Below are 17,199 nucleotides of genomic sequence, written 5' to 3'. Positions count from 1 at the left end.
GAGATGCAGTTTTTTCTTGTATAGACAGTGGTTCCTTGGTTCACGTTGTTAATCCGTTCCAGAGAGTTAGACTCAAACCAAAACGGACTCAAAATTTTCCCATAGAAAATAATGTAAATCCAATTAATCCATTCCAGACACCCAAAAATGTTAACACAAAACCAATAAACATCTACCTTGTCTTTTAATAAAGAAAATGGAAAAAATGATTACAAATTTTGGATGCTAACTGAGGCGGACGTTAACCAAGGTACTGTTGTAAAACTTCTTACCATATTTACATGTATTGATTTACAAAGTATCAAAGTGGCCTTTTGCATCCTTTCATTTTTTAGCATGTGGTAAAAGTTTGGACGCCCCTGTTTTAGGTGAAACACATCCACAGGAATGTGACATAAAATGTTAAGACAAAGACTTTACTTTTGATCAGTGACAACGCATATAGCGGTTTGCTGTGAGGGAAATTCTGGTTGCATCGCCTCTTTCCAGATTGCACCACCTCTGGGCCATTTCATTTTTAAGGCTCCAGTGTATTTCTGAGGTTTTGACGGATTGACTTTCCTTTTGAAAGGTAGCCAACTGGGAACTTCTAGACAAACTTTTTCCCCCAAAATTGTCAATCCTTGGTTCAGCTCCCTTGGTTCAGCTCATCTTGCCATTTATCTGTCCTTAAACTTTAACCCTGCTGACAGCTCAGCCGCTATCAACTGTGTCCATACCATGAAGTTCATGACCACCTGTGACAGTGACTTTATAGCTCTTTACTCGTGACCTGTGTACTGAGAAAGAGGTTGACGCCCCCACCTTAGGCAGTCATTAACTTCCTCCCTAACACAACGGGTCACATGCTGGTCGCATTGACAAAGTGTCATCGACATTCTGTATGTACGCAGAGAAGGGACAGCATGGGCAAACAAAATGAGTTCATCTTTCCTTACTAGCCAACCACCCCACGCCAACATTTTCCCACAACTTTATTTAACAGTTGAAGACAAAGATTGAGTTCCCCTGCTACTAGAGTGCATGAAACAACCGGACACCGACTCTTTATTATAGCAATGTTACTACATTTTGAAATTTGTAAAATCAAGTCTGTGAATAATTATGTATGATAAGGCATGGCTTGAACTTTAATTTAATACCTCATTCACTTCTCTACCCATAATATTACATTTTATACCCGAAAACAGTGCCTTTGGTCCCCATTGCTTTTACATTGAGTCAAGACAAAAGCTGTGATCAACCCACAGACCTGGGCAAGTGCAAACATACTTGATGTGGTCCAACACTGAATATAAATCCGATACAAAAATGAAGATGAAGTAATCTTAACAAACATGTATACGAATGAAAATACACCCGATATCGTGTGGGGGAAAAAATTACAATTACACGCTCGGTGTCAGATTTTTCATCGCTAAAATACGGGTTATGTAACATTTCTATTTATTAGGGATCTTTTTAACAATGCACAGTAACTTAATAGATATTTTAATAACGCCCTTGGATGTTTTGGGCTTTTTACGTTTAGAAGAAATAAGTTTGAGGCTAGCTGGTTAACTCGCTAGCTAGGGGCTGTTGAGTCCCTGCAGCCGAAGAGTTGAGCAATGTGTTGTAAGCAAATAATAATAGGAGTGCAAAGATGACTACAGGGGTGTTATTTCATGTCTACAGGGATCTAATAATTGTAAAAAAAAAAAAAAAAATTGTATGTAGAAAGTCAAACAAGTTTTCTATGCTCTACGAAAATATTCCATTTATTAATATTGAATCCTACTTCGCGGAAATTTACTTATCGCAGTCAGGTCTGGAACCAGTTAACTGCTATAAACGAGGGACACACTGTACTCGCATTCTATTACTGCTTGTTCACTAAAGTACCATAGTGGCCCGAATGTAAGACGACCCATCTTTTTAAGGCCTGCTTTTGGAAAAAAATATTTTTTAAGACAAAAGACCAAAAAAAACTTGTTTTCAACATCAGTGAAATGACTACTAGATTGCAATAAAAAGAGATATCATATTTCTTTGCTGCTGGTTGCTCACCATTATCTTAAAATTAGCATAACTCCTACTCTGTTGTGTGCCCACTTTGAGTCATCCATCGGGTCCCTGTGTCTTTTATTGGTGTGTGTGTGTGTGTGTGTGTGTGTGTGTGTGAGTGACAGGAAAAAAAGCTCTTGACTCGGGGCAAAGCAGTTTGGTGCCACCTGCTGGTTTGCATCTAAAATCTTTACTAGCTAAGATGCCAGATTTAAGATGAATCATCTTTTTCCGCCTTTTTTCTAGGGAAAAACACTCTTATGTCTTATATCTGGGTCAGTGCAGTGCTTATTTTCTTCTAATAGCTTCAAGTTAACTAGTCCAGTGTCAATGCATCCTTATGGCAATTAAAAAAAAGTCTTCAGTATCAACTTGTTTGCCATTTTATTTCCTCCGGCTGAGGCCTTCAGCATCTGTCATGTCCATTGTTCCTGATCATTTCCTGGAACATAAGACAGCCTTGAGCCAGAGAGGAAGCAGGTTGAAGAGTAAATGGAGCAATTATCAAGCACCCTCCTACTACTATTGTCCCTCATTGTCTTCTTACTCCCTGATTGAAGCGCCGCATGCAAGAGCCTTTAAGCGGATTGGAGGTCTACAGAAAACAATATCTTATGTCTTAAGATTTTTTTTTTTTACTTTATAATTGTACTACCTCAAAGGAGTAGGAGGTCAAAGAGGAAAAGAAGTAAAGGCTGCTCTGTGGGATTTGAGGCCTCATCGGCTCACATGGAGGCTTTATCTTAAGTAGAAAAACATAAAGGGGAGCAGGACAGGTGACTTTTTGCTCCCGCAGCCTGGTGGCTTATCTTCATGTTCACCCTTTGTGACATTGTAGCCTCCATCAACACTTTTTCTCTCAATTTCCCCACCAGAGAGACTTATAACCATGATTACGCACGCAGGCCAAATTGAACTGGCCTCCTCGTCCATTTGGGAAAGGATGCCATCTCTTAAGAAAAAGAATGTTAGGATTCACTCTGTGGGTTTCTAATATTTTGGTTACCTTATTTGATACATGAGGGCGGTCAAAATATTTGAATATTGGACAGTTGGCGGATGGATGCCCAGTGGGTAACACTCTGGTTGTCTACATGCAGTCCTGTGCTTCAGGGCTAGAGTCAGCAATCATAACCTTATCTCAGCAGGGCACAATAAACCTACTCAGCAGTGCAAAGACGTGATATTACTGTTCCCCCGCTGTAAATGCTTTAACTAGTCAATACATATTAACCGGGATCAATACTGTATCGCTCATTGCCTTCCTCTTACAGATCCTGTGCACAGATGTCCTTTTACAGGCGGCGGACGTTTAAATGCTCGGGAATATTAAACTAAGTGCAGAGGAAATGCTCCTCAGAGGGGAGGAGTCTGTAACCTCTATTTGAAGGTGACCAGGAGCACAGCAGCTCACTGAGGCCCCCTTGTGGCTACAAATAAGTCAAGCCTCCTGAAGCAGACTTGGGCAGCTTTTAATAGAAATGGACTTCTGCTGCTCTGCTGCTGACGTCCAGTATTTACCTCAAAATTCTGTTTGCTGACCATTTTGTGTTTGTGCTTTGTGTTTCTGTGTGTGTGCCAGGATGTACCCTATTAAAGAGGTTCCTGTAGAGGAGGAAGCGCTGACGGATTGGCTGTATCAGAGGTTTGTGGAGAAAGAGGAGTTGCTGGCCCACTTCTACGACACAGGTCTGTTGCCCCTTTTTGCAGTTCGAGGTCATGGGTGACATGCGTATGTCAAAGCATGCAAAATGTAATGAGACCCAATGAAAAAAAAGTATACAAAAAATTCGGAATTAGCAACATGGTGGTGGTTTGGACTGAGAGGTCATTTTTCCCCATAAAATAATCAATTCCAGGTTGAAAAGCGTCAAGTTAAATGGTCACTGACATGATTTTTCAACTTTGCTTAAATATGATATATATTGTTTGTAATTATGTTCTCCGCTGTTTCTTTTTTGAAGGTAAATTTGGAAAAATATATGCCCAATATATATATCCATTATCAACATTGTCGGGGTGTCACGAGACGCACGCTTCACGAGATGAGATGATAACGAGATTGGGTCTACGAAAACGAGATGAGACTTTACCATTACTTTTAGGAAAAGTACAATGCACCTATTTAATTTCTACTACATTACACTCTTCTGCACTCTGTGTGTATGCTGCTGACCCCGCCTCCACCCACCATGACAAAAAGAGCTCACTCCGTCTTTGCCGTTGTTCTATGGAACATGGTTCTATGGAAATCATTTATTATCGTCCCGGGACTAGTGCCAATGAGACTTTATATATATATATATATATATATATATATATAAAAATCTTTGATAACAACCAATAACACGTGTGGTTACGCTGAAATCTGTTATTCCTGATGTGTGTTTGATACTGGTGCATTTTTCTTGGAATGAGTGTTGCAAAAAAGCTAAAGAAAAAACAAAACATCTAATCCTTGGATGCTAGCTGAACTGAGGTCATGCATAAAAGAGGCTTAAACACCGAAGTGCAACATTTGAGTTGAAGCAAATAGCTCTAATCCCCACCAGATGTGTCGACTCACACTCTCGTCCTTGCTCCCGTCCACAGGAGCGTTTCCGCCTCAGGATGGACAGAAGCGAGCCTTCTCCCGGCAAATGACGCTCGACCCCGTGTGGCTGTGCGTCATCCAGTCGTTCGCGTTCGTCTCCGGCTACGTGTGGTACAACGTCCTGCAGCACCTCTACTGCTGTATGTTTTGAGTACGCCTACGAGGCGAGCAGGAAGCGCCTCGGGATCAGATCAGCCCTTCCCCTTTCGATGGATGAATGTACATTTGTGGCAAGACTGCAGCCTGAGGAGGAAAAAAACGAAAGAAACAACACATATATGAATTACAGCCCTCACACATCACAGCTGTCATGTTGATGTTTACACATACACACAGTCATACATTTGAAGACTAGAGGCTCAGGACTCCTCCAGACAATTCCGTCGTCGTTTCATGAAGTGTGTGTCTGACTACGCGAGCGTAGTCCACCCTTAGTCCGCCCTGTTTCATGACGCCCACTGGACTTCTTTCGGCGGACAAGAGACGCTGTGCTCCCCCCTCCTTGGCCCACATTGCACTAAGGATCCAAACTGCTCCCTATCCCAGGATATATTCCTGAACGGTAGCTGCCTAGAAGAGTATGTGATTTCTCCACAACGACAGCCAGCACATTTTCTTTTTTTTTTTTTGTCGTTGTTTTTGAGCTCATGTGTGGCGATGATGTTTACACTGGCAGCCTAGCTCAACAGCGTCAAACTGGAAGGGACGAAGGAGATGAGACAGTATGGACGTGCAGTGTGCTCACATACACGCTTGTACACACACACACACCCATGTGCAAACTGAGAGCCTCTCTTCCCCCCCCCACTTGCATAGTTTTACACTGATTTAAGCCATATATGTTGTCCACAAACACAAGGGAACATATTAGCATTAAAAAAAAAAAAAAGTCAATTGGGTTCGAGAAGTGTTGGTGTCAGTGTGTGGGAGCAGCCCCCTTTCTTTTTATTATTCCACCCGTTTTCCACTCCCTGATTTAATATGCTTCATGCGGTGTTACTGTATACAAATTTTATTTTTAATGACACAACTCCTCTGTACATAACATACCTCGTAATGGAAGCAACATTTCTCAATGTCTGTGAATAACCCTTCCCCCTTTTGTTTTGTTTTCTTTTGGGTTTTTTTGTTTTCAGACAATTATTTCTCTAAGTACAGTGTTGTTGTCTTTTTCTGTTCCTGAACAGAAAGTTTTTACTACGCAGCCACGAGAGCCAGTGTGAACCTTCAATTGTTCTAAGCCTTAGCCGCCATACTAGAAGACCACATTCCCAAACCATGCAGTTATCCTTGTATTCCCTGTGTCGAAATCCTGCTAGTTGGGATGAATGGTTCCAAAGTGGTCGAGCTGAAATTGGGCCAGCGAGGACAAGAGGGTCAAACTTCTGCCTTTTTATTTTGTTTGGGTTGACTTATTTGTAATTTGCTTAGGCAACTTTTTATTTGGAAAATCATCATTATTATTATTATTATTATTATTATTATTAGAAGTTCAGCAGTGGTATCATTATCAAAGAAGTGCGTTTTTTTTTTTTTATGCATTTTTGTGGTTGCTGGCCTCCATTCTGTGTCACTGTCGGGAGAAACTGTGTGAAATGCAAAAAAAGGAGAAAAAAAAGGAAAAGAATGGTTACCTAACTTAGCTGGTAAAAACATTTTTAAAAAATGTTAAGTGTGTCATTAACTGGCCCTTTTCAGATGTTGTTTTTTTTTTTTTTATGACTGTGTTTTTCCAAAGAAGGGAGGGAAGTGATGTTTTCCTAGATGTGGTTTTAGGAAATAAACACAATAGAAATGAAAACAAATGATACTAGATCTGTCTGTAATTTTCCCATTTTGTACTTCTCCTTTAAATTCCTAGTTACACAGCCATTTTACAACACAAAAAACTTGTGCTGGAATAAAACATCAAATATCGTAAATGCCTTGTTCTGGTTGTCCGTTACATGTTTTTTTTCACTTGCACCTTTCACACTTTAAAACCAGACATTTTCCCAGCTTTTCTGAATGAGAATATCACTTAGTTTTCCCTTATTTTGCTTTACTTTTTTATTTTCTGAGGTGATTTTAGTTTATATTATTTTTGTTTATACTGGCAAAGATGTTTATTTTTGTTTTTTCCACAGATAAATAAAATCTAATATACAGGGTGGGCCAATAAAATGTTACCGCTTTTTAATCACACACAACTTTTTGAAATGAGAACTTATTCAAAAATTGTACTTACAGATTTGTCACAGAAACATCAAATTAACATTTGATACCAAAGGTTTCCCACTTTGTCTCTTGTTTTGTACACAGTTCAATAATTGATGACATGTTCAACCCACGCTCCTCTTCTGTGGATTACAGCTGCAACATGCACATTTCCTGACAGATGTTGGTCTTCAGGGCCTCAATGGTCTGTGGGTTGTTGCAGTACACTCTCTCCCTCAGGTATCCGCACAGAATGTGTGGAAATGTCATCACAAACTTCAATTGAACATGTCATCAATTACTGAACTGTGTGAAACTTGTGTATGATTAAAAAGTGGTAACATTTTATTGGCTCACCATGTATAGTTATTTAAATATAATATGTCGCTGTAAACGGCATGCATTTTACTTTACCTGAGAATAGCCTATCTATTTCTTCATGCACACAGTAATTAATTGAGTTAGGGCATGCATTGCAGCAGTGGCCACTGTTTAAGGAAATATGATACAATTTCTTTTGCATCATTCTAGCGATACTTATTGCTAGTTTTCAATATTTCTGCATTATATACAGTATGTCAACATGATTCAGAATTGCTGCATTTTGAAGAAAAACGAGCCACACCTGCAAGGCTACTGAATACTGAGCATCATAGAAATAAAAATCTAAAACGCTAATAGGCACCAAAAAAATCACATCTCTTTGGTGTTGCACTTGTGTTCGCCTGCTGAGTCTGTATTCTGCAGAGGCACCTGCAATGAACCATTTCACGGGCATGGACCCCCCAAGGTCCTCAATATCACGCTTTGGTGGGCTCTCCAACAGTGACAGGAAGCAATAAAACATCATTCCATCTCCTTCACAGGATTCATAAAGTGTGTCCATCTAGCTATCTTTGTCAAAATGCTGCTGTGGAGAACAAAAGGGCCTGGCTGCATGTTGCTGCAGTGGTTCTGCAGAGTCTCCTGGGTCTCCCCTATACTAACGACAATAAAGATGGAAGCAGGTAAAAACACTGATTCAATGACTGATGCGTGAAAGTGCCTCATCAGCTCCTGTGGCAGGCCATGTTTCCTCAGCATCCTCTGTTGGGCCTTTTTGAGGATGGAGTTGATGTTCACCCCCCACTTCAGATCCTGAGAGATTATGGATCTCAAGGACTTGATGGTGTCAACAGTTGACAAAGGCTAGTTGGACAATGTGAGGAGCAACTGTGCCAAAGTGTTTTTTTCTGAAGTCCACAATCATCTTTCCAGTGCTGAGCTTGTTCAGCTCCAAGTTGTGCTGGCCCCAGCATCACCTGCTGCATTCTGCTTGTCAGAAAACTGTACATCAAATGGCACATGGCAGGAAAAACAGTGAGCTGGAGGGGCTTGAAGGACAGGGATGATGGTGTTGAACGCAGAGTAGAGCTGCAGTCCACAAACAGGATCATTGTATACTTCCATGCACTGTCAAGATGTGCCAGAAGTGTAAGCCCATGTTGACTGCATCATCCACTGTCTTGGTCCATCTGTAGGCAAACTGCAGGAGATCCAGCAGGGGTTCTGTGATGTCCTTCAGGTGATCCAACAACAGGAGGCATTTGAATGACTTCATAACCACAGATGTCAGAGCGACAGCCCTGTAGTCTAACCCACTCCGATTTGTGCTTTAGTCTAAACGTCCCAAAGTTCCAGGTTTCCTTTGTTAGTTCACTTCTTCACTGTTTTCACAGGATTTGCAAGTTTGTGACTGTATGCTGGTATTAGCTGGATTAAACAGTCCTCACGCAAACCTAACTCTGCAAAGATACTGTAAAGTTCTCCAATAATTGGTTTGAATGTATGTTCTTTACTGTTACACTCAGCCCTCCTTTTTATGTTTTTCTCCTAAATAATAACAATTACATGTATTGTATTTACAACGAGAGGCCACCACGTTCAGTTCAAACGTTGCAACATGTGCCCGGAACCTCCCAAAAGCGCTCCTCTTTTAGGAAGGAATGTTTTTTGTGGCGCACCTTCGGGGTTCGTAACATCCAGTCAGAGAGCAGACAACTTCAACAAGACAAGAACTTCAGCCAATCAGCGAGTCGACACGCAGTGACGCCGGTCTATTCAAAGCTGTTCCATAAACTGGCGTTCCTGGCGCGTTGTTTGAAAAAGAACGTCGTCGTTTTTGGAGTATTTCGACAACAAAAAGGGCTGTATACTGTTAGCTGGATTTTATGCCATATTTTTGACATTTGTTGTTGTTTGAGGTGTAGCGGTTTTAGAGTGACGAAGGTACTTTTGTTGCAGAAACCAGACGTTCATCCGTTGCTCGTTTAGCTGGCAAGGTAAGGTGAAATCAAAGTGTACTTGACATGCTTGTTAAATACAAGGACAGTGCGTTTTAAAACATATTTAATTATATTTATACGATGAAAGTGTGGCATATGGAGTCAAAGTGGTGACTGCAAAAAATATTGTTTCCATCAAGTGCTGCCCGGGTTATGCTCTCACGGCCGCCAATACATAGATGATAATATTGGTAGTAGTATAGTGGCAACTCTTAAAAAAACAAAACGTTTTTTTAACATCCATGTGGTTTGCGACAGGTCAATGGCGTTGTTTTTGTCCTCGCCGTGTATGTCCCCTTTGGATGAAGAGGAGGAAATGGCTGTGTTTGAGTCCACGGCAGCGGAGCTTGGGGGCCTGGGAAGACCTCGTCTGCCTGAGATTTCGGTCATTTCGCCCGGCCTGGACCCCCGGCCGTCCACCATGGGGCAGGTCAGAGTTGTTTTGAGATGCCCGTGTAAACATTTGGTATTAGATGGCAGATACTACAAAGAAAAGTATTTTCTGCATATATACCGTACCAGTCCAAAGCTTGGACACTACTCCTCATTCAATAGCACGAGAAAGTCTTGTCATAACTTGGACTGGATAATGTACCGTTGATTTCAACTGTTTTACCACTCGAAACATCAAATGCTGTTGCTTTTCACGCCATAGATGACTTGATATAAACCAACGGCGCCACTGATGGTAAGAGCCAGCACTGCACTGGGTTTAGTCTTATTTTATTCCAAATGTTTCGCCACAGCCACTGTTTGCTGTCATGCAAATTCACAAATCACACACTTCTTTCAGCTCCTGATGAGTTTGTGTTACAGGAAATGGCTGTGAAACCAGTACTGATGAGGACGGGCAGTGGCGGTGTCAAAGGCGACCCAGAAAGAGTGAAGGTCTTCCTGCGCATCCGTCCCCTCACAGAGTTGGAGCGAGAAAGGGGAGAAGAACAGGTCTGATTTCAGACCCAAAGCCATTTTGTTTGTTTTCTGTGTCTCTAATAATGTGCTGCTCCCTGTAGGGTTGTGTGGACGTCCAAGATGATGAGACTCTGCTGCTCAAAGCGCCCAAGTGCTCCCAAAACATGAAGATGGCAGAGAGGGGCATCTGTCAGAGCATGCACAAGTTCACATTCTCCAAGGTAAGGGAATCTGGATCAAGCCATTGAGGCCTTTCTAAGAGACAGAAAAGGATCGTCATACTCACACTTGTTGTTGTTCCCCATCTGAATCAGATTCTGGGACCAGAGACGACACAGCAACACTTTTATGAGTGCACAATGAAGGAGATGGTGAAAAATGTGCTTCTAGGAGAGAACAGGCTCCTGTACACCTACGGTGTTACCAATTCTGGAAAGACTTTCACTATTCAAGGTAAGATAATTGTCTATTACGTGCTGAAGGATGCATTGATATCCTCAGTGTTCCACTTTGAACAGATACTGTCATCGCTTTTGCGTGGACTTTCTGTTAAAATGTTGGTGTTTGTTGCAGGGACTGGTCGCGAGGCGGGCCTCCTGCCCCGAGCTTTAGTATCTCTCTTCAGGAAAGTCCAAGGTCGTCTCTACGGCGCCATGGACCTGAAGCCCGTCTTGTACCGGGATGTGAGGCGCTTGGAGCCCTCTGAGATCAAGGAGGAGGAAATGCGCCGATGCTCTCTGCTCAAAGAGGTATGGCAATCTAATCCGCAGTGAAAATAGCACTGCGCAATTGCACATGAATGTAAAAGATATTGATTTTGTGTGTTACAGGATGAGAATTCTCGCCGAGGGGGCGCCTCAACATGGGACAGCGGTATCGGAGGTCTCTCTACCACAAGCAACATTGCCAACCAGCTGGAAGGTGAGGAAGATTAAAGACGGAGGTTTCCCGAAGCGCAAAACAGCCTGCACACACCCCTTTTTATGCCAATGTTGAGATTCATAAAAAAATAACTTAATAACGGAGAATGTCTGACTCTGCAGACTGCGACAGTGTTTGCCTGGAGCCTGACAGCCTGTCGCAGAGCGGCGACAACGACCTGGACGAACGAGTGCAGTTCTCCATCTGGGTGTCTTTCTACGAGATCTACAACGAGTTCCTGTACGACCTGCTGGACGGCTCGCCCTCCAAGCAGCCGAGGAAGAGGCCAACACTGCGGCTGAGCGACGACAAGAACGGCAATCCCTATGTGAAGGGTAAGCGCCATAGCGCCATCAATACCGTCGTCCCTTGCAATATCGCAGTTCGATTATTGCTCCCTTGCTAAATCACGGTTTTTCAGAGATTAATAATTGATCACTGTTTAGTGGTAGACTATATGGTCTGTTATTAGTCAAAACATACTGAAATACAAGTGAAATGTGGTGTTCTTGTCACTAGGTGACAGTCATGACACAAAACATTGAGATATTACCTTACCTTCAAGGGATACTGTAGTTGGGATTTTTTGACATGAAGTTGTATGACATCCCCGTCAGCATTGCAGTCCAATAACAGCGACTTACCCCCCACTCGGTCTCCTCAGACCAGTTCTGGTCAGATTTCCGTGATGAAGAACGTAGTTCTGCTTAGTTGCTGAGGACAATCAAGTAAAGAGTTTGGCTTCTCAAAACAATATGCGTTCAAAAGCTTAAAACATTTGCATCACAAAAATGGCTTCTCAAAAAAAATCAGACATCACAAAACGCTTGGCGTTACACATGTCTCCCACCGCATTCCCGCGCGCTGTTGCCGGTGCGTTCATTTGAATATGACGAAGACGCTCACATCTACTTCCGCGACATCTTGTTTACGTATGTGTTCCACAGTGGAAGTAGATGCGAGTGTCTTTGTCACATTCACATGAACGCACAGTGCGCAGGAGACAGATATAACGTCAAAAAATCCCAACTATCCCTTTGACGCTCGGTCATGGCATGTCAGCCATGGCTATGTGGAAGTGGTAAGTTTTTGATTTTTTAAGTGTCAAATAAATAAATGCAAGGCTAACAGGTTACCTCACTAGCTAGCGGCCATCTCGAGTCCCAGCAGCATAAGAGTTGCATAATGTGATGTAAACAATGAATCATAGGAGTGTAAAGGTGACTATAGGGGTGTTATTTCATGTCTACAGGGCTCTAATAATGTGAAAAACTGTATTCACAAACAGGTTTTCTATGTTCTAACTAGGAAAATATTTAATTTATAACATTGACTCCTCTAGTGTGTGAATTCATTTAACGTGGTTGGGTCTGGAACCAATTAACCCCCAATAAACAAGGGACGACTAGCATACTAAGACATGCACATTTGATTCATTTATAAACAGGAGAAGACACTGATCATTTTTGTCTGTGTAAAGGCCGATTTCTATTTTATTATGCATCTACAATGTTGAGGCTAGTAGTACCTTTTGGTGTATTTTCTGCTAATGTTGCACATATACAATAATAAATAGACAAATGTCCTTTGGTTGTGTTGTCAGACCTCACGTGGATCCAGGTCCGCAGTGCAGAGGAAGCCTGGAAGATTCTGAGGGTTGGACGTTGTAACCAAAGTTTTGCCAGCACCCACCTCAACCAAAACTCCAGCCGCAGGTAGGAGCCTTTCTTTTTGATGGCATCAATTTGTTCTCTAACAGTTATTTGTTGTTGACTTCTCAGCCACAGCATTTTCTCCATCCGTGTCCTGCACATCCGCCCGGATGCAGATTCTGGTCAAAACATGGACATCAGCGAGTAAGCGTCCGCAATTTTCATGTTGTGTTCCTTCCGTTCAGTTACTCACCATGTTGTGTGTCTTTTGTAGACTGACTGTGTGTGACCTAGCCGGGTCGGAGCGCTGCAAACAGCAGCGCAACGGCGAAAGGATGAAGGAAGCCAACAACATCAACGCCTCCCTGTTGACGCTGGGCCGCTGTATTGCTGCTCTGAGGCAGAACCAGACAAACAAGTACGTGGTCTTTTCTCTTTAAAAAAAAACAACTCTAAAGCTGTCTGATTAAAGAGCTGCAAAGTTTTGACGACATCCACAGGTCGCGTCCCCCTCAAGTGGTGCCCTTCAGGGACAGCAAGCTGACCCGAGTGCTTCAGGGCTTCTTCTGCGGGCGAGGAACCTCCAGCATGGTGGTCAACATCAACACATGTGCCTCAGTCTATGATGAGACTCTCCAAGCACTCAAGTTCTCAGCCATTGCTTCCCAAGTAAAACAACATCCAGCGCTGCATATCACACGTAGATGGGGAGATAATCATTGTCCTTATTTCCTTCCAGCTGGTCCATGGTCCCTCCACAAAGACCAGAGTGGCCTACATCCTGTCTCTTTTGCGTGAGCCAGCCAACGGGAACGACAGCAGTGTGTTGGAGGAAGAGTCCGATGAGAGCGATGTGGAAGATGGAGATATCACAATGTTGAACACAGAGGTACGGCATCACGCCAATCTGTTATCTACGTCTTACACCTGGAAGAGACCCATTCAGTTACATGAACGTCTAACTGATCATTTCTTCCTCACTAAGTCTTTGCTGCAGGCCATCGACCTCCTAAAGAGACAGTTGCAGCGCCAGCAGGAAGAAAAGGAGCTTATTGAGGCCAACGTGAGGGAGGAGGCGGTCTCAGAAATGATGGAGCACGTCCTGAGAATGGAAGAGGATTTCAGGTGTGTGGAGGACATACAGTCAACTCGCACTTATGCTCTGATATAACCTCTTGAACTTGAGATGCTTTGTGTTTCCATAGTGAGACCTTGGACAGAGAGAGGGCTATGATAGAAGCACGCTGTGAGGACAAGATAGAAATCCTGCAGAAACATTTGAAAAAATTCTACACGCAAGAGCTACAGGTGAGAAACTGCCACCAAATGAAGTATCTTTTGAAATATTTGGGGATGAAATGTAAATAGTCCAATTTTGCACGTTGCATCTTTGCCTCTCAGGAGCGTGACCAGGAGATTGAGGAGCTGAGCGCTGCCTTGAAGAAGCAGAGAAACAACGAAGAGGGCTCCAGCTCCCCACCCCAGCAGCAGGCCCCCGAGGGGCCTCGGCGGTCCAAGCGCCGCACCGCCCAGACGGATCTCAGCCGATTGCGCGAGGAGCTGGACCAGTGTCGTGCTGAGCTGCTAAGCAAGACGCAAGGTACTGCATGCATCGGTGCCATCGGGGGGCGTTCAAGACCTCCAGCGAATGGCGAAAAACCGCCAATAACGGACGCACTCATAAAAAGCCAGAAAACTGCCTGTTTTTAATACTGTAAAGTAGGGCTGCAAATAACGAAGATTTAGTAGATGAATTTGAAGCTTGTTGTTTTGATTCATCGAGTAAACGTTTCCGACCGAGACGGACCAAATGATGTGAACCAAACACAAACAGTTAATGGTTTGACCCGCAACATATCAGAAAAGAGGCAAAAATATCAGTCGCTGTTTCCAAAGCCAAGATGATGTGTGGAAATATCTTGTTTTGCCTAAAACACAAATACAGTCGGTCTGCTTTTGTGGAAGACCAAGGAAATTTAAAAATATTCCCATTTGTGAGGCTGAAATCGGAGGGGATTTACATTTCAAAATAAAACTGTTCACCGAAAACCAAAATAGTTGTCAATGAATTGGATAATCCACTCATCGATCAATTGTTGCAGCTGTATTCTAAAGTAAACCCTATTTTATGCTTCTGTTATTAAACACACCTTAAATTCTTTTACACATTAAACAATTGCAGGCATGCAGTACAGTATTTTACTTAGAAAACATGCAGCTACACAGCATGTCTTCTGCTGGATAATGTTGAGAGACAGCACCCTCTGCTGGATTCAGAGCTGCAGCACTCACTTTTTTTGCCCCCTGCAGATAGTGACAGCAAACCACTTTTTATTTGATTTACCATTTCTAAAAAAAATCTAATTTACAATTTAAAGCAGAGAAAATAATCTGAATATGCCGAGGAGTGAATGTTGAACCGTGAATGGGCGCGGTGGATCTGCTGTATACGTTACGACAACAAGACGTCGTCACGATCCCATTCAAGCAGGCCGAAATGCTGTAAATGTGCAAGGCACGCTGGCAGGTGGCCTTATCTCTGTAAAGAAACACGGCCCACATGCTCGGAACCACTTACGCATACGCATTCTTCGTCTTCCCACGACGCTTCCAAAAAACGGTTTGGGGAAGGGCCTCTTATGTTCCACAGTGCACAAAGCAAGGTTGGATGAGTTTGGTGTGGAAGATCCTCTTTCCATGGAGGAATGAAATAAAACCTCATTTTTGAGGTTGCATTTGTTTTCGGGCCAACACAGCCTAATGACTTACGTACTCCGCTTTCTCATTGCAGAGTTGTCAAAGCTGAAGATGCAGCTGGAGGGGCCAGGCTCGGCGGGCACTGCTGCCGCTAACCGCAAGCTGGAGGAGGGTCAAAGGGTAAGGAGATGGGACATCCGTGCCCCCCACCTCGTCATCGTGACTGACACGTGTCTCCTTCCGAATCCAAACAGAACCTGCATCAGCTGCGCGTGGACTTGCAGAGGCTGGGTTCAGACCTGCAGTCCGGTGAGCGCGCCTGCTGCCGCAACACAGGAGGCGAGAGGCTGCGTCAGGCTTTGTCCGCCGCCGACGAAACGCTAATGAAACAGGTACACGTGGACGTCGCTGTGACTTTTTGTGTAAAAACGCTGTAGCCTAGCTGAAACAGATACTGTAGGTACAGTAGTACGATTTGACTTATCACAGCATATCATAGAAATTCCAAGATACCACACAAGCCATTTCTGTCTTTAGTTAAACAGTTTGAGGTTGGAAGTCAAGTTATTACGCGTAAATTATGATTCAAAATGTTAAAAGCTTTTTTTTTTTTTTCCACAATGGATTTCTCAATATGATTTTTTTTTTTTCTCTCCCTCTCATTTTCACTAACATTTTTACATGCACAACCAGCTTTAAGACTAATGTATTTGTGTTTAATGGAACTCCTGCATTGGGTGGTGCAATAGCATGTGGAGGGTTTGCCATCTTTAAGTTCCCTGGGTGACTCCGCCTTCACTCCACTCTCCTGCGGCAGCGTCTAACCCTGTTGACTCACTCACTCTGTAGGACCAGATCCTGGTGGAGCTACAGAACGGCCTGACGCTTGTCAAGGCCGACTTGAGGCGCAAAGCGGAGGCGCCGGTGCAGCTGCAGCTTCCCCGCGTGGGTTTCGCTACACCGGGGTCCTGCAAGAAGCGGGGCTGTGGCGCTGCCGCCACGGCTAATGACTCTGAGAACAAGCCTCCACAAAAGAAGCCTTTTTGCCAGTCTTTGTTTCCCACACGCACACCAACTCGGAAATACAACATGCATAACGACGCAGATGTAAACCTAACCCCTTATTCTCGGATCCTGAGGTCACGACAGCAGTCTCCAAGCCCTGTCCCCACCCCACGTATCCTCAGAGGGAAGTATTGAACACCTGTGTGTCTTTATTCACTATTTTGAAAGTTTCTTGCCGAAGTTCTGATGATGAAGCTTTGAAAGAGGTTGTGTCCAACTAACAAGGGAACTGGTGTTATACTTCTCTGGCTTTAATAAGGCTTATCTCTGTTTTTTGATCCATTCTTGTTCTTTAACTCTATTTACCTGCAGTATATTTAGCCTTCAATGACGCAGGTCTTGACTTCATTAGAGCACAGAAACCACAAACACATTTTGAAAGTTATCCTGCATGTTTTGTGCTCACTGAGTTGGTTTAATTTGTTGTGTGTTACAGCTTTTGTTATCCAGACCAAAATGAATTGCACATTTTACAAATGTAGATCATAAAGCATGTCTGTATGCAATACCAAGTACAGTCTGTTTCATTGTGCAACAATTCTTGCTAACAACAGAAACACAAGCAGGTCACATTTGTGTTACATTCAGTCTGCATCTATTACTCTTGCTGTCTTCCTGCATTTCAGAATATTGAATGATTATACAAAATCTATTTTGTGTAACAATAAAACCTTTGTTCGCTTAAATCACTTGTCATGCGTTAAAAGTAATTAGCTTAATATTAATTAACTTAATATTCACGAATTACAGTACTGCACAGCTAAGCGTTAAAACGGAATCTTGCCCCATCTAGTGG

General features: G+C 43.0%; 2 protein-coding genes across 3 annotated transcripts in view; both read left to right on the top strand.

Moving 5' to 3' along the window:
• Positions 1-6,603, top strand: part of lpgat1 (lysophosphatidylglycerol acyltransferase 1) — a 33,361-nt gene extending 26,758 nt beyond the window's left edge. Inside the window, exons 7-8 of one of the 2 annotated variants that reach the window (XM_054761913.1) lie at positions 3,626-3,732; positions 4,636-6,603. In XM_054761913.1, the coding sequence (XP_054617888.1) occupies positions 3,626-3,732; positions 4,636-4,787 (259 nt within the window). In that variant the 3' untranslated portion in view covers positions 4,788-6,603. The remainder of the gene's footprint in view (positions 1-3,625; positions 3,733-4,635) is intronic. The other variant, XM_054761914.1, reaches the window with a different exon arrangement.
• Positions 6,604-8,929: 2,326 nt separating this feature from the next.
• Positions 8,930-17,069, top strand: kif20a (kinesin family member 20A). Its single transcript, XM_054761850.1, has 19 exons — positions 8,930-9,153; positions 9,415-9,586; positions 9,973-10,101; positions 10,170-10,289; positions 10,383-10,521; positions 10,642-10,817; positions 10,899-10,989; positions 11,112-11,324; positions 12,593-12,704; positions 12,771-12,845; positions 12,916-13,059; positions 13,142-13,310; positions 13,381-13,530; positions 13,627-13,766; positions 13,847-13,949; positions 14,043-14,241; positions 15,433-15,518; positions 15,593-15,730; positions 16,188-17,069. Exons 2-19 carry the CDS (start codon positions 9,419-9,421, stop codon positions 16,536-16,538), a joined length of 2,703 nt encoding a protein of 900 aa, XP_054617825.1. The 5' UTR covers positions 8,930-9,153; positions 9,415-9,418; the 3' UTR covers positions 16,539-17,069.
• Positions 17,070-17,199: the final 130 nt, after the last annotated feature.

This window comes from Dunckerocampus dactyliophorus, chromosome 19 (genome assembly GCF_027744805.1).
Source record: "Dunckerocampus dactyliophorus isolate RoL2022-P2 chromosome 19, RoL_Ddac_1.1, whole genome shotgun sequence".
Taxonomy (NCBI): domain Eukaryota; kingdom Metazoa; phylum Chordata; class Actinopteri; order Syngnathiformes; family Syngnathidae; genus Dunckerocampus; species Dunckerocampus dactyliophorus.
The sequence above is the reverse complement of the archived record's forward strand: the minus strand, read 5'-3'. Positions and strand labels throughout refer to the sequence as shown.